This window comes from Triturus cristatus, chromosome 2_2, assembly GCF_964204655.1.
Source record: "Triturus cristatus chromosome 2_2, aTriCri1.1, whole genome shotgun sequence".
Classification (NCBI taxonomy): domain Eukaryota; kingdom Metazoa; phylum Chordata; class Amphibia; order Caudata; family Salamandridae; genus Triturus; species Triturus cristatus.
The window spans coordinates 318,925,162-318,950,089 of record NC_140582.1 but is presented as its reverse complement, the minus strand read 5'-3'; the positions used below and the strand labels follow the sequence as shown (position 1 = coordinate 318,950,089).

Sequence of the window (24,928 nt, the reverse complement as noted above, 5' to 3'; positions counted from 1 at the left end):
GGAGGAAGAAGCATAGGTCTGATGGAGCTGGGAACGGAAGCAGGGAGCATGAGAACAAGGAAGGGAGAAGGAGAGGAAAGGAAGAAACAGAGGCAGTAAGGAGGTTGAATCATTTGACAGTGTAAGGACTTAGGTCAAGACAGTGTTTGAAATCATGTGGATTGTGGGAGATCTACTAACATTGCTAGAAAGACCCAAGGTCAGGGGCGGCTCCTCCACAATGGTGGATGAGCATTGCCCCACTGGCTCAGACCCAGCACCTGAAAAATAAAACAATACGCTTCATTAGACTGGAGAAACTGCACAGCCTCCCTGCCCTACGCAGAGTGTCTTTTCAATCCGGCTAATCACCGTGCTGCTCTTATATCATGAGAGCAGCGAGTGGATTGCACAGGGAGTCTGTAACATAGTCTCAGTGTCTGCTGGGACAAGCAAGACCGAGGCGCTGTGTGGGAGGAGACCGGCAGCTGGAGGTAAGTTGTCCTTTTTAAAATTATTATTAAGCTCTCCCGTGCTACCATCCCCCTTACCACTCCCCCCTCCTCACCACGTTTAGTTAGTGGTGGCCGCCACTGCCCCAGGTACACAGGGAGCTGCCCCCCTCTTGTTTGAATTCAGGACTTTCTTCCTACCCCTTACCGATCAGTACATTAGCTTCGGCCTTGCTGCAGAAGAGAGAGATGTAAGAGAGAAAGCTGGGAACTATAAAGCACACACCCCTGACTTACTTATGTGCGGAGGTTTCTGAGTAAAAGGGGGGAAGGGTTTAGAGCAAACTTGTGTTCTTTACCTTCAGTTGGTTTTCCACATACTATTACCAAGCAGTAGCAGCTGGTGATCCTTGAAATTGGTGGGCATAATGTTTGCCCTAAATTCCAGTGACAGACAAAGGTGAGGGAGCCCATCTTCTTTTTGGAGGATTCAAAGGGTTACATCCAGTTTGCTAGCAGTAGCATTTGTCCAGATGGAATGGATTTCTTCTGATTTGCCAGCTCCAGCATTTTCTCTTGGGTTCCACTAATGCCAAGAATTGCTCTACTATGCAATGGCCAGTGGTAGACTCGCAAATGTAACACACACATTATCTCACTCAATCATGCTCACTTACATTCACTCACTCACACTCATTCCCACACTCTCATCCTCAGTCTCTCACTCCACACACTCATTCTCACTTATTAATGCCCACTGACTCTCTCTGACATTCTAACTCATACTTATACTCCTCAATCTCAGTCTCACTCCCACTCAGTCTCACTTCTTCTTGCTTATTTACACTCACAGTTTCACTCACTCTCATTCATTCTCATGTCCTTTCCCTGTCACTTACTCACTTTTACGCACGCAAACACACACATTCACACATATGCTCATGGCATAGACACTTGGGGCATGCACATTCCTTAGGCACTGAAGAAGGAAATTGAAAGCTGAAGCCTGCAAAGTACGTACACCATGCACTGTGCAGGCTTCTGCTACTTGCTTTTTTCACCACCCTCTCTCCCAACACATCACAGAGTAAGATAGAGTCAGTGAAGATTCTTCCCCTCCAACTCTGGGGGAAGGAAGAGGTTACAGTCTTATTGATAGATAGACCTGGGCACCGCAGGGCTCAAGCCTAAAGTGCCCAGAGCTGCCTGTATGGGTGAACCTGCTTACTTTCTTACTTACTTATGCCTACTACCCCATCTGGGGTGTAGGCCATCAATTAGGACTCTCCATCCATCTCTGTCCTTGGCTTTTCTTTCAATCTTATTCCAGGTGTCACCCATCTCCTTGCAGTCAGCCTCAAGGCCTCGGTGCTAGGTGTTTCATGGCCTTTCTCTTTTCCTTTTCGAATGAGGGTTCCAGGTCAGGGCTTGCCTGGTGGCATTTGATGCAGGCTCGCGCAGGGTGTGACCTATCCAGCCCCAGCGTCTTTTCAGGATTTCTTCATGAGCAGGGAATTGAAAAGTCTGCTGCCATAGGTCGTTGTTGCTGATGGTGTTTGGTCAGCTGATTTGGAGGGTTTTCCTCAGATAGGTGTTGATGAAGGTCTGGAGTTTGTTGGTGGTGGTCACTGTTGTCCACCAAGTTTCTGTTCTATATACGTTGGTTGCAAAAAGCCTGATCTTGGTTTGCAGTGTTAGGTCCTTGGAGCTCCAGATCTACCTTAGCCGAATGAAGGCAGCCCTTGCTTTGTTGATTCTTGCCTTGACATTGGCATCTGTGCCACTCTGCTTGTCTATGACAGTGCCTTGGTGGGAGAAGGCCACAACCTCTTCCAGTGCATCGCCAACAAGAGTGACTATTGTTGTGCTGGCCATGCTAGCCTTCAGAATCTTGCTTTTTTCCCTGTGGATGTTGAAGCCAAGTTGTGCTGATGTGGCTGCCACATTGTAGATCTTCTCTTGCATCTGCAGATGAGTATGGGAGAGTAGGGCCAGGTCGTCTGCAAAGTCCAGGTTGTCGAGCTGCGTCCAAGGTGTCCATTGGATCCCATTTCTTCTCCTTGCTTTGGATGTCTTCATGAGCCAGTCTATGGCCAACAGGAAAAAAGGCACGAGCAAACAATGACTCCAGTTCTCACTTGGTAGGCTTACTTGAGTTGTCCTGTGGACTATCTTGCATGCAATTCCCTTACAGGAGCTCCTAATGACACTTACAAGTTTATCTTGCACACCGTAGTGGTGGAAGAGTTTCCAAATGGTCTCTCTTCCACGCTGTCGATGAAGTTAACATAGAGGGGGGAGTTCCATTCCATCGGCTGCTCAATGATGATGCGCAGTGTTGCAATCTGGTCTGTGCAGGATCTATCTTTGCGGAAGGTGACTTGCTGGTCGGTAACTCCGCCATGGCCAGTCCCACACCCAGCTGCAAAAGGAGGCGGGTTATGCATGGGCCTAGCAACCACACTATGTGACAAAAAAGTCCTAGCCACATAAACATCAACCAAAAGATATCCCAGACTTAGGGTGAGAGGAATCTCCTTCACAGAGAGCTATGACGCCTTGTGGTGAAAGCCAGAAATCCCTGAAAGCTACAAAGTCAATCCACCTGCTTTCGATCAAGACCATCACCATCGGAACATGGAACATGAGGAGCATGTATGAGATAGGCAAGTCACCCCAAACGGCAGTGGAGATGACAAAATACAACCTTGACCTGCTTGCTATCAGCAAGGCCAGATGGACATAGTCTGGACAGAAAAGACTGGCTCCAGGAGGAATGCAGCTGTATTCTGGGCACAAGGAAGAGAAACCCACAAACCCCCCACTCACTCAGGGAGTAGCACTGATACTAAAGCCAGCAGCCAACAGAGCTCTGATTGAATGGGTAGCCCTCAGTCCCAGAACCATCACAGCGATCTTCCTTAACTCGAAAAAGAGGATCAAAATGAATAATCCAGTGCTATGCACCTACACATGCCAGCAAAGAACAGGAAAAAGAACAGTTTTACAACAGAGTCGAGTCCATCCTAGAGAAATGCCTTGTGAGAGACATCACCATACTGATGAGGGACCTCAATGCCAAGATTGGAAGTAACAACACTGGGTACAAAGAAGTCATTGGCAGCCATGATGAACCTGCAGCACTTCACAAATGGTGTGGCACCTCGGCATGTCAGATGTTAGAGGCCAGGCTTAGACTTTCGACAGTCCTAAACAATCTGTCGAATGTCTGGCCTCTGTGCACACGTGCCAGCCATCAGACAGATTCACTGTTAAAGGCATCTGCTCAACCTTTGATCGTCAGCACTTATTTTATTACACCAAAAGTGAATATTATAGTATTATTCACTATTGACACCATTAAAAAGGGAGCAGAAAAGAAGGCGAGTGAAGCCCTGATGCCCATAAGGACGACCTGTTTCTGTTACCGAGCATGAACGAAAGTATTTTCTAGGTGTCAAAACTCTGATGAATTAAATTTTCTGAAAATGAGCTTTTTCATGGAAAACAAAATGATAACTTGGCCATGTCCAAATATGTAAAACATACCTACAGAGGCCAGAATGTAAAACTCTTTGAATATGTTTTACAGAAAGGACAGCGTTCGTTATGCATGCTGTTTACTGAATTTCAGTGTGCGAAGACCAACATAATTTTAGGATGTAAAAATAACAGGTGAAGCTATATCACAAAACCTTTTCTTGAGAGTGCTTGCTTTTGGCGGCAGAATGGGGTAGTTTTGGTTGTTCCCTGATTTTTTCAAGTGGAGGTACAGTACATACCATTTCATGTGCTCTGACCCCAGAGCAAATGATTAGCTAAACCACAATTGGTCTATTTGACTTTTAGTTATGGCCAGAATAAAAATGTGGCAACACTGCACAGGTGTTGTGAAAGTCAAATGTAGCTTATGGGCCTTTGTGTGGTTTTGCACCGCCCACATGACAGACTTTAAACACATGTTATTAGCTGTGGGTTGCTGTAGGCCATGCAGCAGCAACAACATGTCAGAATGAATCTTTCTGACATGTGACAAAGCGTAATAATATGAAATATGTGACCTTTAAAATGTGCTCTGGAGCCTTGAAAGCATCTTTTCATTGTGCCTGCCCACGAAGCTGGGTATGTCTAGGAAGTATTTTATGTAGAGCTAAAATCCCTTGGCTAAGCTGGGAGTTATTCTTAATGTACTTCTAAAGGGAGCTGCCCTGACGCTGAGGTTTGCAAAAAATAACAGGCACTTTCAGGTACTTACCCTATCTCCTTTTGGACCGGCTGGGCCACTAACACCGGCTGGGCCATCCATACCCTAAACATCAAGAAAAAACACAAAGAGTTAACATTCAGCAGTCATTGTGGTCTTTCCATGACTGCATTGGCATCTGTTCTGCCCTCAGATCAAGCATATCCAGTCATGAAGCCCAAATGCAGCTCACCGGAACACACAGTAATTCTCTACACATGCCTTATTGGTCCCGGTCAACTGTTCTACAGGAATGGGAGCCAGAAGAGATGCTTTCTGCAAGAAGAAATGATGTAAGAAGGCAAAAGAAGGAAGCAGGTTTCCTGTGAGAGTTGGGGTGTGCACAAACAGAGGAGGAAGGTGGTCTCAGCGAGTACAGCAGATCTTGACAATTGCAACTGAAGGGCTATCAGATAAACATTCCCAGGGCCTGGATTATGAATCAGAGTCTTAGCATGGCATTGCCTATTTGTTGTCAATGTTTGGCTGTTTTGTTTTCCTCACCCACCATTGTTGAATTCTGTTAGATTGCTGGGAATAAAAATCTTTTTAGAAGATTTAAAGAGAAACTATGTAGAGAATCCCACAGTTCTAATAAGATATATAAATTTAAAAAAAGACCACAAGGCCCAGAATTGGCTTCAGTGAGCAGACTGACTTTGTTGCCTAGACTGCACCTTCGCCCACCGAATAGTGAAATGGCAGCCACTCTGGTGATAATTCCTTAAAGCACTGTCAGGAACCGCCATTAAGGAAGTTCCTGACAATGCTTTTTTCAGCTTGGTGCAGTGCTCCGTCAACATGACGGAGCCCTGAACCAAACCTTTCATTTTTATTATGAAAAGGGGTCTTTCTTTTTTTAAAGAAAAATGAAAAAGCCAGCCTCACCATGGGAGCTACCTCCCATGGCGAGGGGGGCATTCTGTGATTTTTACTGCCCCTACCTCCAGGGTTTGCCTGGTGGTGATGGACAGTAAATAAATGGCTATGCCTGCCCATCCTAATTGGGTGGGTGGACATATAGCCAATTCTCTGTCGACCCTTACTCCGTCGGGCCGTCAGAGGAGTCTGGACACAGCAGAGACAGAGTTGCATTGGTCAAACTATGTTCGGTCCCACTTTTAAATTCGTAAGCATACCACAATATTTGCTGTAAGCACACTCCGTCTCCGTTGCGATGGTGTATGCTTACTGCCAACACTTCAACTGAACCCTTAGGTTTGAGACTAATGCCCCAAAGCATTGGGGAAGGACTGGATTCCTCATGCCTAAGCCAGAGAGGAAAATAAGTTGAAGAAAGGACGTGTGAGGCATGTAGCAGAAGACAGTGGCAGTGCTGAAAGCTGCAGTAACTTTCCCATTGGAAGAACCAAGTTTGAGTCAGCAGGAGGAAAGAATATATGACAGTAAAGAGAAGCTTCACTTAGCAATGTGAGCGACACCAAGCCAGCGTAGTTCCAAGCCTTATCCCTCCTTATCATTTAGCAAAATGTTCCTCGGTGCAACCATTCACCCTTCACTCTCGATATCATATCACACCATTTTAATAATCTTATCCCCAGCTGTTCAAAATACACCCCCTTTGTTCCGACGCAGTATCAGCTCCATGAACCGAACTGCAGACATCTTCCTTGCCAGCAGAGGGCGCTCGAAAGTGCAATAGAGTGAGAAGGAAAGCAAGGTGACAGGAAGAGGTGGGACTCACCCGGGGTCCTGGCTTCCCGTCGAAGCCAGACGCTCCCTGTATCATTAGGTGTGGATGATGAGTACAACATGAATGACAAGAACGTGAGATTAGTAATGTTGATGAACAAATGTCACTCGTTTTAAACAGAACAATTACAAACAGGTACACGGTTTAGGAATTAATCATATTTCTAAGTTGGTATTAGTTAAAACGTGTTTCTACATTATGCCTACACACTTTAGTAACGACGTTGACTTCTTAATTTGGTTTAAATGACACTCATTTTATGTTTGTTATTGGTTTGATTAGTTATCACACATATGTCACAAGATAGGGAGTTAATTCACGCTTTTAAGTGGAGATTGTGGTATTATGATCTACACCAAATTAATCATAAGCTTCCAGCATCATCTAACTTTAGCACAAAACAAAGAACTATGCCTTCGGCATTTCACAGCCGATTTAATGTTGAAAGAACAACTGATATTTTGTACTGCAACTTTCAAGCGAAGCGACTACGTTTGACATTTGTGTGGATTTGCTGCCATCTGGTGGACATTCTGGCTATATCACATTCTAAGACCGTGATAGTGCGTTTCGGTATAGTTAGTTATGTCTAAAAAAAAGGCTTTGTGGGAGCGCTCAGTGAGCAAAATTGTAAATGCTACGGGAAGCTAAGGAACGAGCGCATGGGAAATTGCTAGTGTACCCTGGGACCAGCCTCATAAACTTATTTATTCAGGTGAACAGCAGGGTCAGAGGAAAGGACGTGGCCTAAGGCTAGAGCGGTCGACCTCGAAGCTGAGGACGGTCAACATTCTGTGATTCTGGGCAAATCACTTAATCTCCCCGTGCCTAACAAAATTAACATGTCCGTCTGTAACGCAACTGGCGCTCAGGTAAAGCACTCTATTACCTTCAAGTCGATTTGGTGCTACATAAAACTAAAAAAAAATGTTCATAGTTCAGTAAAGTGTTGTCAGACCTCCATTTGGAGTGACACAGGGCTACTGGGCCTTAACTGTGGAGTTTGCGATTGTTTGCCACTGGTGGCCTTCGGTCCGTCGCACTATGGCTCTGCAAACTGGGTCAAGTACAGCCCTTTCCGCACATGACTCTCAGGGTAATGAGGGCAAGCTGTCAAAGGCTTCTCAGGGTAGTACAAGAGCTCACAACACAACAGATCACTTAACATAATGAAGTATTATTAAGCCTAGTGCTTATATTCTATGCCAAAGAAACTATTTTAATACCACAGCAGAACTAAATATTACATTCTTTGATAGCGACGTAACAACGGGTTGTAATCTAGGTTGCGATTAACAGTGAGGTACCACACCCCCATCTTCAAGTGTCCTCTCCCGCCAGTGTTGGGATCCCATGACTACAATCCACACATATTATGACTTGGGCATCAGTCAGGCACATGTGCAGATAGAATCAAGTCCTGTCACTACTCTCAAAAATGTGCAACTCAGTTCAGCGTCTTTCACCCCTCAGGCAAAAGTCCAAGAGTGCCGGCACGCTAATCTGTTGTCTAGGGTGCCAGCCTAACTCCACATTTACTTGTTGTTTATCTCTGCAGTTGTAGCAATGTGGTAGATGTACCTCAGTACACCATAGGACAGTGTTTGCAGGACAACATCGGTGAGGGATCAGCCTTCCCAGCTGGTTGCATATTGGGTTTCAATGCAGCAATTGCTACAACCCGGCCAAGTCATCCGTAGTGATGGGCCGTCTGCAGTTGTGGTCTCTGGGCTGATCAGGACTTCCATGTTGGCAGTGACGTGGCATTACACACTGCCTTGTCAGCAGTGACAGTGAGTCCTAGATAAACTGCTGGGCGACAGGTCATACTTGATCTTTAAAAGTCACATTGCAGCTCACACCGGACCCACACAGAGAGACAGGGGAACCTGATTGTGGCACGGGTCACTCCAGCTTTCTATGGGTGCTCCACATGCCAGGAACATATTGGAATTCTCCTTCTGGTCAGCCTCTTCTTCTACAGGACGATTTCCATTCTCAGCAAGTAGGCAGGCTTCTAGGTACTTTAGGCTGAGACTCAGAATTTGTCGACTTAAGTTAATGTTTTCTCACCTCTGAAAGACTGCCTGTCAGGCAGACACCTGCCATAGTTGCACAGCAGCTCTTTGAGAACTCTGTGGCCCTTGCCTTCCTTGCTCAAGAAAACCTTGGGACTGGATCTCACTTTTTACATATTTTCCAAACAAGGGATGTGGATTCCCTTTCTGAGGCTTCAGAACTAGTTTTTGATGGTTTTCTTTCAAGGGTCATTTTGAGGCTGTTCCTCAGACACAATATTTTTGCATAGTGGTAGCTCTTACAGTAAGTAGCAAAGGAGCTGGCTCCCAGAAGGACTCACCAAAATATGGGCACAGTAAAGTATGAGATCTGTCCACCTGCATGTCATCAGCCGCCCTGAAACAGTAATCTGCGGCAGGCAAAAGAGCAGGCCATGCCTTGAAATGTCCTCACATTGAATGACTGAAACTACAGTCCCACCCCTCTCCCCTACATAAGACAAATTGGCAGTGCTATGAAAGAACCAATCAGCAGTCCTTTGCTAACAAGGTTCTGATTGAATTTTTACAGGTAGCCCTATCTCCATCCTACTTCACTTCAGTGTCTGGGTCCCCATTCTCTAGCCGCAGGAACGAAGGCAATTCATTTCCACTATCCGGGGAAGCTGACCTCATTCTGCACCTTGTGCCATGGCAAACCAGGGCATCAAAAAGGGATCTGAATGGCCCCTGTACTCAGACTCATGCAATCCAAAGAGTCCTACTACCATTTATGTGTTACACACTCACTTGACATGGACATGGAAAGTCAGCACAAGGTTCTGAGTTTCACATAATGGCAGACCTTTACATGACAGAAGCCAGTAGGCTTCCCTTTACTTGACACAGAGAAAAAAGTCTGGTCAGACTACTTATTTACGAAACATGGCATGCTGCCCCCACCGGTTTATATGATTCATCTTGGATGCACTCCCTCCAGATCACAGAAATGGTTCTGGCTTTCGCATTTCCATGGACACGCACAGGCTTCTGCACATGCTAAATTAGCATGAAGCTAGGGCCAAAACAAAAGTCAGAATACCTGTTTCACATACAATTGAGCTTTCAGAGCAGGAGTCCATGCCATTTACCATACATGGAACAATCCAGTCCCAACAAGTGTGTGCACTTTCAAGATATTAAGGTCTCGATTATGACTTCCTCATTAGCTTCATAGAGAAATACCAAGGATGGAAGTAACAGCACTGTGGGAGGAGGGATGGGTTATCTCCCCTTGAGATAAGAGGGATTCCAAATTATTCGCCTGGAATGGGGAATAAGGTGTAACCTGGAATACTGGGTGCAATTCTAGTATTCCCCTCCTTACAGGTTTAATAACTGGTCAAAATCAAAACACTTCTTTGTGTATTTACAGGTAGCTTTTTATGCTAAAACATGTTATAAGTTTCATTGTTGATGTGGTGTCTGCAAACAAATGCAGCTGATTGTTTTCTGACTATAGGTCATGGTAGCAAGTAATATTTCCTACAAAAAATCCACAATGCGGTGATAAAAGTGTATACAAAGACACTTTACCTAGACTGAGTTTTTAAAGGAATATTGCTAGGCCTGGAGCGATAACAACCTCATTGTGCAGCCTATTTGGCATTTATTATGGTGTGTTGTTCGTGTGGCATGAACCAGGGGTATTTAATCTTTTTTTTGTGTAGAAATAGTTTCATTGCTAACTGTGTGATCAATTAATTATGGAATAGTTAGTGTTTTTGATGACAAAGCTTATGAAATCAGAGCAAACGCAAAATGTTCCACACAGAAGGCTGAGTAACAAGACACTGAATTCAGATTACTGACACACATTTGTGTAGTGTTTCAGTCACATAACCCTGTGCGAAATTTGCTTAATATCATTTTGGATATTTTGCAAAATGTCAAAAAAATTACGTGAAATATATTTTTTACTGTGAAATGTATCAAGGATGCAGGGATGCATTTCATACTGAAAAAGCAGCACAAAATTGTACATGGCATTATAATAACTTCTTATCTTCTGTTTATCCATTTTGTTCCCATGCTCACGCAATAGAATTTTTACTAGGGGTGGGCGGAGTTCGCGGAGTTGGAGTAGTAGTAGTATAAAAACTCAGTGGAATTCCCCGTAGTTCCGCTCTGCCCTAAATGTAAGCCTTCGGCTCAATGGCGATGAGAAGGGGTCAACATTATTGGAGAACGGAGCCCTGGCGATACCATCATCCATTTTAAAGCTTGCGCACTAACATATCTTCCTAGCTGTTTCTTTCGCAGCATTCTATTAACACAGCAAAGAGTTCTGCTCCTGTTCAGAGGATCGCAACACGCCTACTCTATTGTACATTTCAGAACCATTGAACAAGATGAGGATGACTTACATAGCTGTGAACTGATGTCTGTACAAAGGAACATAGTGTATAGGTCCACAAATTATCCATTTTGTTTGAAGTCCACTCAGTTCAACTTGTACTCTGTTTTTTACTGTCATTCTTAGCAGACTCAGCTCGCCAGATTACATCAGTGCTGAGGCCAAACCTTTCTTGGGCTGCGGGGATTGTTGAAGGCTAAAGGCCCTTCTCAGATGGTGCCACCAGTCCCCACCCATGTTATCCCTGATGGTGTGTCAGGGAGAGGGGAAGGGGGCCCCTCCCATGTCGGTCCCCTTCCATCTCTCCCTGACACGCTCGCACCCAGCATCACTTAGAGCGAGAATGGCAACTAGCACGAGGACAGAGCCCAAGCGCAATCTCACCAACCAACTGCCTGTGCGTGACATCAGCCGCCACTTAATGCCTCAGGACCCTCGAAAAACAGATGCGGAGAGGGGAGTCTGATTCAGGACTGGCCGAACCAGCCCTCTATCCACTCTAACCAGACCTCACTCCCGGCAGCACGCGGCAGCTGCTTTAATCTCCCGCAGCCACAAAGAAGCTCCATTGTCCTGTCGATCCTCCCCCTTTCTGGCTCTACGAATGGTACTGCCCCCTTTCCTTTTCATTCTCCCTTCGGCCTGCTTTATAGCATCAACGAATATCTGACCCTTTCTCTTAAAGGAGCTGTGCCCACCTACTGTACGGGTTGCTACATTCATCCTAAAGAAGCAATACGAGAACAGGGTGGAGGGTGTAAGCTCAGCACCAAACTTACAACAGAAAACCCAGCAACAGTTGGCGTGGTTGCAAGCATTGCTAAAATACTGCATATGCAGAGTGTGATCTGATTAAAAAACACATACATCTCAATGCTAAATGAGGACTGGTGTCCTCACAGCCTGACTGTCTAGGGGTGGGCGGCGGTGGTGGGGGCAAGCTCCGCTATACGGCGAAATCAGCGTTTTTGCTGAACTTCGTGATTCAAGCAGAGCGCGGAGTTGGAAAGACTCCGCAAACTCTCAATTACTCTATATGGTATAATGGGTAATCTAGAGTATTTTTTGTAACAAGAGCACTGCAAAATTCTGTAAATTATGTGAAATTAGCGGGTGTAAACAATATACAATTTTGCCCTCGCCTACAATCAAACACTTTGGAGCTCATGCGATGCAAGGCGCTGAAGCAACAAGGCTGATGTCTTAGTTATTGGTGTTACGTTCTTTTGTTTTTTTCCCAATCCTCCTCTCAGAATTCTCGGAGTTGCAGGCTGCTCAATATTAGGGTGATCAAAAGAAAGGAAGGTGCACTCTATTAAGAGTCATACAAAGCCAACACTTGTAGTAGAAATAGTTTTCTTCTTTTTATTTGTAGTCGTGATTAAAAAACACAGGCACACAGCCAACACGTTTCGTTCCCTTGTGCCTTGGGACCTTCGTCAGGGCTTGCTACAGGTATCAAGAGAGTTCAGAGAAACCAAATTAAGGTAACTAGTCAATGATATCTCAAGAGTCTAGTCTTGTTTTCAACATCGTGAATACATGTAATTCAATGCAATTCTGACGGTGTATTCACAGAATGAGTTATCATGACATAGAGTAGCGGTCTTTAATAAAAGGAGATACTCCAAATATAGGTCAAACCCACAAAAAATACCTTAATAGGTATAAAATATGCGTCCAATACGCCGCTACTTCAATATTTTGGAAATCATGCATAAAAAGGAAGTCTCCAAAGAATATCTCTATTCAGTTGTCTGTCCACAAAACAGTATGATAGCTGTTCACTCCATCGATATCAGCAAACAGCTATCATACTGTTTGTGGACAGACAACTGAATAGAGATATTCTTTGGAGACTTCCTTTTTATGCATGATTTCCAAAATATTGAGCACTGGCGGTCTGTTGTCGATGGTTTGTTTGTCAAAAAGAGTTTCACCTAGGAAGTCCATGGTTAATGAGTTAATGAGGAAGAAGGAAGCTAAATTTACTTCTGAGCATTTGTTATAACTTCTTGTAGAAATGTTTTCTCTTTTGCTTCCTGTGGAAGGTCTGTCTCTTGTTGAGGAGATGTCTCTACTTGCTTAAAAGAAGGGTTGAATTTACGACCTTGGGAGTTGGGAGGCGAAAGAGAATCCTGACAAAAATGAATCACATGACATGTGTCTCATGACATAACTTGAGCTGGTATAAACCTTATATATATTTCGATAGGATGCTGACATTCTGCAACCTTCGCTTGGACACTGGGTGGATCTTTTAGACAGCTCTGTGCTAGGCATCTCTGCCAGCTCCTAAAATCATGTCCATTTGGCATAACATTTTTCTTAAGAAATAAAAAATAAACATGATTTTAAAGAAAACTAGCAATATAGCCCCGCCCCCTGTGGGCCTGACCAACTACTTGAATAGCTCTGATATGAGGTAAAAGCCAATGACGACAGAAGTGTAACTAGGACATAATAAAAGTAAATGGAAGAGAATGCCCCCTATGAATATCATTGCATTGTTAATATGAAAAGATTTAGGCATATTCTATCAGATGAGAGGATTCGGTAATCCTCTTTCACTTATTTCACACAGAAGCCCGGAAGGGTTTATGGTTTTCAAGAAAGTTTTTGAAAGGGCTTGTTCACAATTCAGAATGGTGCATGAATGTCAGCTCGGATTGCTCCCATTCGGTGCCTTCTGGAACAGGAGGATACATTGTACCATTGTTAGACTGGGATGTTTCTTGACATTGAGGAAAAGGAGGTGGCACTCTACACCACTTCGACCAAGAGCATGGTTGGGTAGTCTTTCGATGGAGCACTGCTGATTTCGATTTCCTCTCTTCTCCGAAAAGAAGGTACCACGGAAAAGAGGTAGACAGATTCGCAGCCCACCGGCGGGATGGGAGGCACGGTGTGGCAGCAAGAGGGCACCACATCTGCCATACATTTGTAGCCAACCAACACTCTATAAGTCAAACAATTCACACCATCTCAAAAATGCACAAGACGTGATGTAAGCAGAGTCCCAGCTGGTGGCCAGATGGGAATCATTGCTTTCTTAGAATGCTCACCATCACCGCAGGCAGTGATGGTGATGTCTCCTAATTGTACCCAGGCTTGTCCTCTCTTTACATTGATCTTCTACAAACATTCACAAAATCCATACAAAATGTGTCAATGAAGTTATGACTATAAAAACAAGATGTGAACAGTTATGTAATTGAGACAAATGCCTACATGGGAATATTAACAATGATCACAGTCAACTACATGACAAAAACATGAAACAACGAATGAGTCTTCATATATAATTGTTAGAGGTTGTTATATACAGGTAAACACTCTGGGTATCACACATCTTCTCATCCAGCTCAATGTAGCCCCACTTTTATGACTGAGCAATGTAAGATCTTGGAGAACAACAGTCAATGAGAAATCCATGGATTGAATAGTGGTATTCTACTTACTGGAAGGCCGAGGGGTCCTCGGTCCCCCTTATGACCTGAGTCACCTCTCACTCCTTTAAGACCATTTAACCCCGGCTCGCCCTAGGTGCAAAAGCAAAGGCCAGTTTGTTTTTTACACTACATCGGTGGCTAATGCTGGAAGAGAAGAGAGTCAATCACACAAACCGATGCAGATTCCAGTACTGAAATGTAGGGGGGACCAGAGTCCAAGAGATGGAAATATGGGGTCTTCTGATCTTGGTCAAATTTAAGGCATCCGTTTTATTGTGCTCGCGTGAAAGTGAACACGCACTAATCACATTTGGATCATGTAGCGATTCAATGTGTGGACAGCAGGAATCAATTCAAAGGAACTTGCATTGTTGTCATAGTTTTTTAATTGTTTTGGGTGGTGTTGTTGGTGCTGTTTGTTCAGGTTTCAGTAACATCCAGTTAAAGGCCCTTTTTAGTTGACATTCACATCAGACTGGAATCTGCAGCATGGTGTTAAGTACAGATACAAGTGTTAAAGGTTCAGGCGTTGCTAACAAAGCATACCAGACAGGCAGGCAGGCATTGTGATAGGATCAAGCCATGCATTGTCACCGTCCCTTCCCTGATACCAGAAATTCCACTCTCTGCACTTTCTTTTGCAGTTATGAAGTGACTTTTGTGAAAGAATGTAGATCGAGCTATTTTGTTAACAATGGGCCGTCCAATCTTTCGTCGTTCATGGGATACCAACGTTACAAGATTTGCTGATGATTTTCCACACTCAATGTATTGCATACACACACATGCGCATACTCTCTCATACACACATACACATATAGATAGTTAGATTTAATCTAGAGGTGGAAAAGATATGTTTAGCGGAGATGCTGTAAAGGCTTTGTTTATAGCGCTCCTATGATGCACACTGCGATACATTTAACCAATGTTCCTTTATGCACTGCCCTAGAGTTGTAAGTGTATACACAAACCAAAAGTGTGACTTCAAGGGCACCTTTTGACAGTTTACTGTTAAGGACTGTGTTGTGTGATGCATTTGATATATGCACACGTTCATTCAGCGTGCATGTACATGAAAACATATGAAATGCGGAGCCCTAGCCATCTTTGGGAAAGTTTCTAGCAGGCCTTCTATGCATGTAGCTTGTTTTCCGCATGCAGCACTGAAACGACCCACTGGCAAAAATGCACTTAAAGAGTTAAAGTAGACAAAGAGAAGTCCCACTTCCAGGGATCATGCTGCAAGTGGGAAAAAGGAGAGCAACCACACCTCAAGCAGTGCCAGGCGCTGACAGGTCACCCATATATATGTGTGTGTAACATATATAGATATTTATTTGACATGTTTAAGTGCTTTTTCCGGGGAAACTGCAGTGGTATAAACCCTATTTATCAAAGGAAACCATGAAATATGGAAAATATTACATGGTTTCTTGTAAAATATGGATTTTCATCTTAATGTCAGCCACCACACCACTCTGCGGAGCTTTACTACTGTCATGGACATTAGAATTATTCAGAATAGAGGACAAAAACAGCAGCAAAAACTCAAATTATGCAGCATATCCTCTTGCAATATTGTTATTATCCATATCATCCATATGAGCTAGAACCAATATGTTTGTGAAACATGGAAATTATGCAAATAATGTCGCGAAATTATATGGCAAATATCGTCAATCCATAATTATGCTGTAAAGGCTGGAGCCGCAGAATTGCTTAAATATACTGACCTTTACAGTTTTCCATTTTTTTTTTAAACCATAAAAACCTTAAACATTCTATTTCCAATCAATGCACGTTATCAGCTGCACTTTGAGGAAAATTGCCTTTTCAAGGTAACTACCCAAATATAAATATGCAATGTAAAAGATACATTACAAGTAACATGTATTAGGTTCTGGTTACCAACCACTCAGCCTTTGGCCACTTAGTTTACGATGTCACCAAAACCTTTAGGTGCAATATTGCACCATATCTATCTATCTATCTATCTATCTATCTATCTATCTATCTATCTATCTATCTATCTATCTATCTATCTATCTATCTATCTATCTATCTATCTATCTATCTATCTATCTATCTATCTATCTATCTATCTGTCTATCTATCTATCTCTCTATCTATCTGTGTCTGTCTGTCTGTCTATCTATCTATCTCCAAAATGGCATTGCAAACGTCTCAGTAATACACTGCACGAATTCCCATATGGGATTGTCACATGTCCACACTTAGCAGCCCCTGCATCCCCACTTCCTTTGCTATTTACCTTGTGATGCATTGCATGCAGTTGCACGGATAGTTGTGTGAAATAAGCGTGACAGGCTGAACTATTTCAAATGCATTGAATATGAGCCAAAGGCGAGAACTGGAACGCGGCCATCACAGCTCTGACTGACAAACAGCACAGCAGAAGCAAATAGGCCACAGTTCATGCAAAGTATTAAAGATCCATGCTTTTACCTTCGGGCCAGGAAGACCGTGGGGTCCCTAAAACAAAACAGAAATCATCTTTTGTTTAACACTTTTGAAATCTTCACATCACACACAGAAGTTCTGGTGACTATTGGGCCAGTGTTTGGTGAGTATGTGTAGTGCGTGGGATCGTGAAAAGAAAATGTGAGATGGTTAAAAATTCTCTGGCTAGTGGAACGAAAATACTTTATTGTCTTCCCTGGCTGAGAATAGTAAAAGTGGGGAGGTGTAGATGGTGTACTATAATGAGTCACCTCCTACAAGGTCGATTCCTTGTAGGAGGTGACTCATTATAGTACAATGAATAAAGTGCTCCTGGGTCTACTTAAGTCGTAGCATGCCCCGTCCCGTAGAGGGGTGGGAAGACCCCAATGATGAAGCATGACACTGAATCAGGTTTCAGTGTGTGAGGGGTATTTTACAATTTTTTGAAACATTGCCCTTCCCACAAATTGAGAGAAGGAGCTCTGATCCTTTTGCACCATTTTTCACGTATGACTAAACACTTCAAATAAAAATAAAAATAGCAGTACACACATGGGTGCATATATATTCACATAATACATGGTAGAATTCCTTTAAAAAATAATAATAGACAAGGAGAACTAGCAAAATGAAAGATACAAATCGATCAAGTGCAGGTCAACTGGAGCGAGCCTGAGCATGAGCAATGGAGGATGATGGGGCGGAAGAGGAGCAGTTTTATAACCCAGGATCTGTAGACAGACAAGGTGACATCAACATGAGATGAAGCCTAATGTTTAGATACAACTTCGAAAAAGACATGACACTGCGCGTGCTAGTTTGAAAGACTATGGTGGGCAACAGTGAGGTGGGGACTATAACTCAAGATGACCTATTGTGTCCCTCCGAACACTGTTACACTTCGTCCTGGATAGACCTATGCTCTCAACTGTGCATCTGAGACATCGGTCTTCCAGTTTCTTCAATTCCAGTATATTGCTTAGGGGCTACCCCCAACTTCCTACTGGTTTTAGGGAATGTACGAAGGTTTTTGTGGCTGCAAAGCCTGCAATTAGCAAGTCTGGCACAGGAATCACAAAATCACAGGGTTTGCAACTGCAAAATGCCTGTTTTTTTACTGTCGAACGTCTTTTCGCGAGTTGGAAAAATCTTTGCTATTCGTAAAAAGGTGTTTTGCGACTCCGTCGAAACTGCAAATAGGAGTGGGCATGAAAGGGGGTCCCCACTCCTAACTGCAATTCGAAAAATAATGAATCAATCGTTGCAATTTCTAATGTGGTCGCAAACCATTGATCAGGTACTGACAGCTCAAAGGGGATGATATCTGATTTCTGTCGGTATCCAAGGAATCATGACAGCGGCCTTGGAGGGGGGTGCCAGCTCTCTCTGATGTCATTTCAAACAGGAAACACTTTTTAAGAATTAGCGCCTGTTCCTTTAATGGACACAGGCAGGTTTAAAAAAAAAAAGTGTTTCCTGATTTTGTATGCAAATGCAAAGACAGAAGTCTGCTGTCTCTTACATGCTTCCATCCCTGCATTTACAGACGATCACAGAGGGTAGCAACTGCGACCTGTCTATTTAATAAGGACTCGACTGGTGTTTCTGTGATCCCTTATAACTGCTCAATTTGCAACGCAACCTGTTAATGCATAGTTTGCATCACCAATTGCATTCCCATTTCCAAACCAGTCGAAGTGCAAACTGCACATCTCTGGTTTTTCAATGAGAATGGTACATCAGGCCCTCACTCTTTAAATTGCCCAACTTTTCCTGCTTGCTTCCAGCAGAGAGACGAGTAGACCAGATGAAGACTACAAGTGGAACCAGTCACATCTCTCCTGTGGCTGCGGAGCGAGCAAAGCAGGTGAACACTCAAAGCTGTTGTTAGCTGGAAAGAAACCAGCATACTAATGTTATGTTAAAAGTATTCATAGAGCACACGTACACCTACCGGTTTCTTGGCGCTGGTTGCAGGAACATAACTTGTAAGGTATTCTTCTGCAACTTACGCGATTGGGACTGGAGTCTGGGGAACCATTCCTGAAATTGTGGAGGCTTTGAGTAAAAAACTGAAGTTGCAGACTTTTTAAAAGAAAGTTGGGACATTTCGTGAGAGTGAACACTTAAAAATTAGACCCTTCTCCGAAGGAAAAGCGATTTGGTTTAAGGAGCATAGCTGCATGTCCGATCTTCCATGGTGCCATGAAGCTTTCAGAGAAGCACAGCAAAACAAGAAGCCCTCAGTCCTTGAGGTCCCTACTCTGACCCTTTTAAGGAACTTGATGTCAAATCTTTAAATATAGCCCATGCATCAAACTAAACGCCTACAAATCAGATTCATGCATGCCTTCAGTTTGGTGACACAGGCTTGGATGAGACTGAGACAGTCTATACATGGATGGGGCAGTACTCAAACAGCAAGTCCTGTGAGGGTGTCAAGAAATGCAAAAGAGATACAGTGGTGCGAAACAAACTTCTGAGTTGTGAGATGCTTACAGTTCCCTAATAAATATCTCATGTTTGCCAATTGAGTTTACACAATTTCTAGCTTTTATTTGATCCCTAGCTATTCTGGACGATCACCCAGCAGGCCAGGCTGTTGCTGGAGCAAGGTGCCACGCAGTACTCTTATATGGTGCAAGTCGCCCCGCATAGTGAGCTACACGGTAACTACCTGGTTGGTGGCAAAATTAGATATTTTTGGGAGATACAAAATTGCATACAATATCTTACAGTATCTGGACCCATGCTAAGCATTACTTCACTAAAACTGTGTGAATCCCTGCAGGACCCTCACCCTGTTCCAACAAAAGAACAGAAGGAAGAATACTGTATACGTATACTTAAAAACCTTCAGAAATCGCCCTTTTGTGAGCCGGTCACCTCCACTGAGAACCGTGTGACTTTTTCACCATAAACTGTTTGGCGCATTAGTTGCCTGCCACAGAAATTGTCACTAATCCCGACATATATAGAAGGTAGGGGTGTCAGTCAGGAAACAGTGGCTCTGTTGTAATGGGCTTTTTCTTGAAGGTATATATGCCCTAAATTTACCCTTACCACCCTTTACTGCCTCAACTGTAAAATTACCCTTACAACCCTTTACCACTACCTACCCTTAAATCCCATAAATACCCTTAAACCTATATATGGTGTTAAGGGTAATTTTAGGTTTGGGGAGTGGGTAGTGACAAAAGGTGGAAAGGGCAAATTTGGGGTTTATATATACACTAGAAGAAGAAAGATCACAAGAAAACAAGAGCAAGCAAGGGCAAAAATGTGGATCCCTGAGGATACAATGAGTCACAAGGAAAGAAAATATCCAACAAGTGACTCACGCAGATAGATTCTACAAAGAACTAAAGTATATTTCGGCATCCACCTTCTTCAGGTAGTACAAGATTGTTTTCTCAGAGTCTGCACAGCTGACACTGCAGGATTTTCAAAAAGAATCATGGGAGAAGATTCTATTTGGAATGTGGAATCAATGCAGTGCTGATATCACTTGAGATATGCAGTAATCAGGTGGTACGGTACTGTTTAAAATCATTGCATCAAGGTGGACTGAACATCACTGGCACTACCACTGATTCCAAAATCATCAGTTGACATAATTAAAAACAAAATAATAACTGAAATGAACATAAAAATGGAAAATGCTGGCATCAACAGGGATGTTTTCAAAGCTTTCCTGGATGTAAAAAGTGCTGATGTGGGGGTGAATATTTGAATCAATAAATACCACAACCCTTGAAGAGCTGAGTGCCTCACTCATATGTTTGAGCACAAAAAGTGACACAAATTATCAGAAAGGTAAGAAATGGTGGTTTTTATCACTAATAGTTTTCCTTGTGTGCAGTTTAAGATGTGGAGTGATGTAGCATGCAATTTTGTGCAGGTGATAGAGTAAACACGAGTTATCAGCAAGTGAGTGAGCGTTTCACAAATCAATATTGTCACTTCTAGGGTCGTCTTGGCCAAGGAAGTGCTTGGGTAGTACTGAAAAGGCAGGCTATTCTCTCTTTTAATAGCTGGGTGATAGGGCAGCATGTTCCACAGTCTGGTACCTCCGATGCAGTGATCGCTTTCTAAGCTACAATGTGATTTGGGTATTTGGTGTAGATTGTGTATAGTAGACACAACAAACTATTCTAGGATAGAGAGTCTGATATCATTGTTGAAGCTTATTGAGTTTTATCTGGATATATTTCTGCATGTTACTGACAGTGTGAGAGGAAAGTCCACAGGGAGCGAAGAGATCTGTGTTATTTCAGAGTCTCAATTCACCCAGTGGCGGCTCCTCCGCTAAGGCAGAGGAGCGCCGCCCCACTGCTCTGTGAGCAGTACAAACAAAATGATAATAACAAGAAGTTATTAGCATTTTATTTTTCTTTGCGGGACTCCAGCCACATCGGGCGGGGCGGGGCTTGACTCGCCACTGTCAGAGGGTGCAGGAGTGGTTTGCACTCCCTTCCTAAGTGCGCATGACAGCTTGGCCGCCCTCTTGGCAGCGGCGAAGAAGGTACGTTTATTTATTTATTTTTTTATGCCTCCCCCACCCCAGTACAGAGGCAGCCGCCACTGAATTCACCTACTTCTTGCTTCTCCTTTTTCATCTCACTAGGAGGTGCATTACATCTAGCCGATTTCATGGAATACCATTCAGCTTACTTTTTAAAACTTCTATATATATATCAGGGAATATTCCTTAACATAAATTAATCCTTTACCACTACTCTTGAAAGTGGTTCATCACTTCTACTACTATCACTACTATTGCTTATGTATCTACTGGTGGTATGAGTACAACTTTCTTAAATAAACCTAGGACTAGCATCATACATAAATAACTACTACTAGTAACACTACTATTAATCCTATAACTGTTAATAGAAACACTACTACTGGTACTATTCCTAATAGCAGACCAAGTACAAATACTAATTTAATTACTGGCACTAATGATTTACCTATTATTATTATTATTACAAATACTGATAACACTACACCTGGATCTGCTACTAGTAGTAGTGCACACATTACTGCTGCACTGCTATTGAAACTGCTGGAGCTATTAGTGTGACTAAATCAACTGTTATCACTATTACTAGTAGGACTAAAACTGGTCCTACCCCTACTACTGCTATTATAACTATTTCTTCTGCTGTAACAAGTAGTGATAAATTGTTTACTAGTACTACTACAACATTTAATTCTACTAATGCCGCATCTCGTGCTGCACTAGCTATTGATACACTACTTCTGCTGCTGCCATGACTTCTGGTACATTTTACCCACAAAGTTTATGAAAAAGTAAGTATTTGAACAGGTAATTCAATGCATTGGTTGTGTATGTAATTGGCTTGGCATAGAGTCTACCGCACAAAATTGAACGTGATTTGGTGATCCCTGTGCAGCCACTGAGATCTATTTAGGGCACAGTGAGCCACTGAGCTCCATGATAGAGCCCAGTCTGGCACTGAGACCCACAGCTATGATACAGACATGCTTTCTTACAATCAGTGTGAACAGTGTACAAATCCCTCCCATGTCCATTCGTTTGAGGATGGTTATCACACTTTCTTCCAGAGTAATACATTTGACAGGCAAACACCCATTAGTAAAGTACTTGAAGGGTGTAAATATATTAGTGTATTTTCACCCACTAGCTTCCTACAGGAAATAAAACGTTGATGTCAGCATCTTGCAAGCCAGCTTTTTCACAATATACAAACATATTCCATACTTGACATCATGTAATTGCATCAACAACACTTGGCAAAGACAAAAGGATATGAGAATTAGAAACTGGTGACTTACCATAGGACCCGGTGGTCCATGGGGGCCAGATGGTCCTGGAGGACCTATGATCTGTGAAAATAAATTGGAAGTATTAATAGTGACAGTAGTGACAGAGAGCAAACACCCACTGATAGCATGTACGACCATCACCCGATTAGGAGGTCTTTATTTGTTTCAAAGATAAACTGGATCTTTGTGCCTCAAATTAGAACACTCCACAGGAGGTACAAATCTAATTTGTGGAGATCAGAGTTTGGTGTGTTTTTGCACACCAAACTCTGTTTAAAAAAAGTAAGGTGAGGGAACCAACAAAAAAATAAATTCCACGAAAGGTTTGTGTCTCCACCTTAAATTACAATTCACTGCTTGATGCTAACACATTAAGATATATTTATTCTTCCTCCTTTTGTTATAGAAACATTTACTTTTGTGTGTGATTTACTGGTTAACACTGACTTTCACAATCCACTATATTGTGGCATACTCACTAAAATCATTACTTTATATCCTTGTGCCTTGCTACACTATATAAGGACCCGGGTATAAGCATTTGGCAATTCCAAACCAAAACAAAATGAAACCAAACGGAATTAAAGAGAGGCATGCTTCTTCCATGCCTACATGCTCTGACCTCTGTTATATTAAAATGCACTGCCTTGACAATTTCCTCAATCCTCGAGTCTTGAACACTTCATCACACTTAACACCATTTGCATCAAATGTTTTACCAGGCAACTAGAAAAATCGCTCTAGTTTGATAGATTTCTAGTTTATACAATTCATGGTTGTAGTTTTCCCAATCCTTGTTCTCCTAGACATGTGGACTTTTTTCAAGAGTATTTCTTTTAACTAACAGAGCTATGGTGACGTGGCAGGGTCTTAAATATTCTTGCACTATTAAGGGGAGATTGACTCATTTATAGTTTAACCAAAGTTAGGAGGCAAGGGCAGTGCTTATCTACTAAGATATGGTGCTACTAGTACTCTCTTTCCCAGTCACCATGGTCTTTTAGGCTGATTACTGCTATGCACATGCTTTTTCATCGTAGGGTACCCCTAGAATACTATTTTTAGTAAACTTTAAAACTTTTTCCCACATTGGATGTGTGCTGTACAAAACCACAAATGTGCAATATGAGAAAGAAGTTTTTTTTCTTGTTAGCACGTGCCTCGAAAAGATGTTATTTTTTGACCTTTTGTACCATTCTTCCTAGATAGGGCTTGGAGTTAAACACCATTGATGGTAATGTGGGAATGCCATTGTACATCCCTTGCGACAACCCCTTGACAAAAGGTAACACAAAATAGCCCAAATCACTAATTGATTCATATTTAGAGCTACGCTGGAAAGGAAATGCTTTATTAACTATTTGCCTCACTCTTTGTGGCTTTGCTCTAGTGCAAAGTGTTGATAAAGCTGCCTCTATCTCTAAAAGCATTTTTCAGTTTCCTCAAAGGTGTAAAATGAGATGCCATTGTCCTAATGGTCCCATGTGGCACAGGGACAATATATGTCAACTGTATTTGCCAGTTCTTTTCTATCGTATTCATGATTTAGTTTAAAATGAGGTGAAATTTACTACTTACAGAAGAACCCTGTGCGCCTGGCAAGCCGAGATCTCCCTTTTCTCCCTTCATGCCGTTGGCACCCTAAAAAGTCACAGAAGAAGAAAGTCAAGTTGAAAAGTATGAGCAGAGTCTTGCACAAATTCAACAATAGCAGACGTCTGACATGCAGTCACTATGCAAGGCTTTGAGATTGCTTGTGTGGTGTGATTGATAAATAATTAAAATAAACAAGCATAAACGATTAAAGTATTTAACTCGTGGTTTCATCGATAAAGTCCTTACTAGTCTCAACTATCTCCTTAATTTCTGTACCCAAGTGCATGTTGCATTTTGCTCTGGTCAACCTTTGTGGTATGAAAGTACAGTTTCTAGCTGTATCAGACACGATACACTCTTGAAATTGGACAAGTAAATATGATAAGTGTAGAGTCAACTCTAACACTAGAAGACGGTTAAAGAGAGTTAAATGACCTTCTCTAGATTAGAAGTTTAAAGCATCTTATTGAATTGTATGTGTGTGATGAGATTTTGGGACTCATGAAGCTGTCTTTGTGTGTACATAGGCACTACAAGGAGGAGCAGTGCTTCGGCACATCCTACGGTCAAAACATGGTCTGGGCCGAAACCACAGGCATACAAAAGGTAGGACCCGATCAGTATGCTGTGGGAAGTTTTAGTCCTAGGTCGTGAGACGTCATTTGCTTGCATAGGAATAATGTGGCACATAGACCACCGCTAAATATTCACATTGTCAATTGTTGTAAAGGTGTAAGTCAGCATTAGGCAGAAATACAAAATCTACTTTGACACCCATTTGTATTGTAACAGTTCATGTATT

At 42.7% G+C, this 24,928-nt stretch overlaps 1 protein-coding gene across 1 annotated transcript in view; it reads right to left on the bottom strand.

The window, feature by feature from the left end:
- COL25A1 (collagen type XXV alpha 1 chain) overlaps positions 1-24,928 on the bottom strand; it is an 898,191-nt gene that overhangs the window by 41,811 nt on the left and 831,452 nt on the right. The window contains exons 26-31 of the mRNA XM_085641379.1: positions 24,109-24,171; positions 22,540-22,590; positions 16,720-16,746; positions 14,263-14,343; positions 6,380-6,415; positions 4,687-4,740 (exon numbers count right to left, since the gene is read on the bottom strand). Of these exons, the coding sequence (XP_085497505.1) occupies positions 4,687-4,740; positions 6,380-6,415; positions 14,263-14,343; positions 16,720-16,746; positions 22,540-22,590; positions 24,109-24,171 (312 nt within the window). The remainder of the gene's footprint in view (positions 1-4,686; positions 4,741-6,379; positions 6,416-14,262; positions 14,344-16,719; positions 16,747-22,539; positions 22,591-24,108; positions 24,172-24,928) is intronic.